This window comes from Echinops telfairi, unplaced genomic scaffold, assembly GCF_000313985.2.
Source record: "Echinops telfairi isolate 266 unplaced genomic scaffold, ASM31398v2 ScPeMD7_15;HRSCAF=58, whole genome shotgun sequence".
NCBI classification, from domain to species: domain Eukaryota; kingdom Metazoa; phylum Chordata; class Mammalia; order Afrosoricida; family Tenrecidae; genus Echinops; species Echinops telfairi.
This window is the reverse complement of record NW_022103912.1, coordinates 4,390,221-4,391,852: the sequence shown is the minus strand read 5'-3', so window position 1 is coordinate 4,391,852 and position 1,632 is coordinate 4,390,221. Positions and strand designations below refer to the sequence as shown.

At 46.1% G+C, this 1,632-nt stretch overlaps 1 protein-coding gene across 1 annotated transcript in view; it reads left to right on the top strand.

The window, feature by feature from the left end:
* The first annotated feature begins 6 nt into the window (after nt 1–6).
* DDX18 (DEAD-box helicase 18) overlaps nt 7–1,632 on the top strand; it is a 15,186-nt gene continuing 13,560 nt past the window's right edge. Inside the window, exons 1-2 of the mRNA XM_045287414.1 lie at nt 7–77; nt 1,443–1,632. The exon at nt 1,443–1,632 is cut by the window's right edge and continues 140 nt beyond it. Coding sequence (XP_045143349.1) covers nt 8–77; nt 1,443–1,632 — 260 coding nt within the window. The 5' untranslated portion in view covers nt 7. The remainder of the gene's footprint in view (nt 78–1,442) is intronic.

Here is a 1,632-nt window from a genome sequence, read left to right as displayed (position 1 = left end):
CCTGCCGATGAAACTCCTGCGCAAGAAGATCGAGAAGCGGAATCAGAAATTGCGGCAACGAAACCTGAAGCTACAGGGTGAGACGAGCCGAGCCCCCGGAGGCGGCCATTGCCGCGAAGGCCCGCGCGTGGGCTGTGGCGCCCCGAGCGGCGCCGGGCGGGTCGTTTAAGGCCCCACGTGGCTGGGCTGTGGCGCGAGCAGCGTCCCTGGGAACACGCGCCGTTGTTAGCGGGGAATGGCTGCCCGGCGCAGCCGTAGGTCAAGTTCCGTACTGATCACGGACGCCTGCTTTCCGGTAGTTGTACCTCTGGCCTTCGGAGCATCGCTGCCCGCTTACGGGCTTGCAGCAGGCAGCCTCTGAGATTCAGGCAGCGCAGCCGCTTCGGGACCCACCTTGCACCCCGCCTGACCCCGGAGCCTCCGTCACCCCCCTTCACTCTATCTCCGTGTGCGGTTTTATTTCGGAGACTTTTCCCTTCCCTTTTCCGCTCTCGACTTGGATAGTACTTGTTTTCAGCGTCTGCATGTTTGTGTCCTGAACAAGTGGCATGTTGAAAGGATTTCCAGGAATGCTAAAGTCGTTGGCAGTCCTGATTTCCTGACAGCCTCCCAGTGACGTCTTAATCGAGCTTTTGGATAAGATGTGAACCCTGAGGACAGTATTGGAAGCTAATGGCTCACCCAATAGATAATCAAAGATTGGGTAATTGAAAGAAATTCTAGAGGAGGTGCCTAGTTTGTGGTTTAACTCCTGTGTTTGATTTTGCATTGTTTACCTTTTCCTACTGTGCAGTAACGCATTACTTCTAAGGGTAAATCTAGGTAACCATTTGAATACAGTTTGTTTATGTACTAAATAACCTTGCTTAATATAAACAAGGAAGCTGTGTGTTGCATTTTGGGACATTGTGTGGTTTTTCTATCCAATGAATTCTCAATGCGCTGCCATCTAGGAAAGCTTAATGTTTTTATGTTAAATTTATATAAGAAGCAGCAATTATGTAAATAAGCTCTGCATGCCTTTTCATGGGAGCCTTAAAAAGTCTGTGGAAATGTTTCCATTATCTTTGCATTCCCCATTTTTGAATGAACCTTTTGAAGCCCCTACGTATCAGTCATCTGTCACATATCTAATCTTAAAATGTCTAATTGACAACTGCCATTGCCTGACCCTATCTGATCTTGTTGAGATTTTCCTGCTTCTTAAGGAGAGCGATAAGTTCCTTTGAAAATAACTCAATGTAGGCATTCTTCCTTAAAAGAGACTCAGTTCTGTTGTACTAAAACACTACAAAGTGGTTGGTGGCATTAATAATGTGCATGAAGAGGAAGAAAAAGCTAAATATCCAGTTCTGGAAGCCATGGAATTTATCGATTGATATCTTAGTGTTTCTAACTAAATCTCTTCTTTGTCATAATTATTTTTATTTATTCTTTATCAGGGGCAGCAGGTGTGAGCACATCAGAAGGGCAGAATGGAGATGTGCCTCAACCAACAGTGGGAGATGAAAACGAGAGAAAATCCTTAAAACCGTCTATGAAGATGGGCTTCTCAGGACCCCAAAATGGAAATGTGTCTAAAGAAACGGTGGACAATGTAAAAATTAAAAACTCCCCCAAGAAACCTGCTGT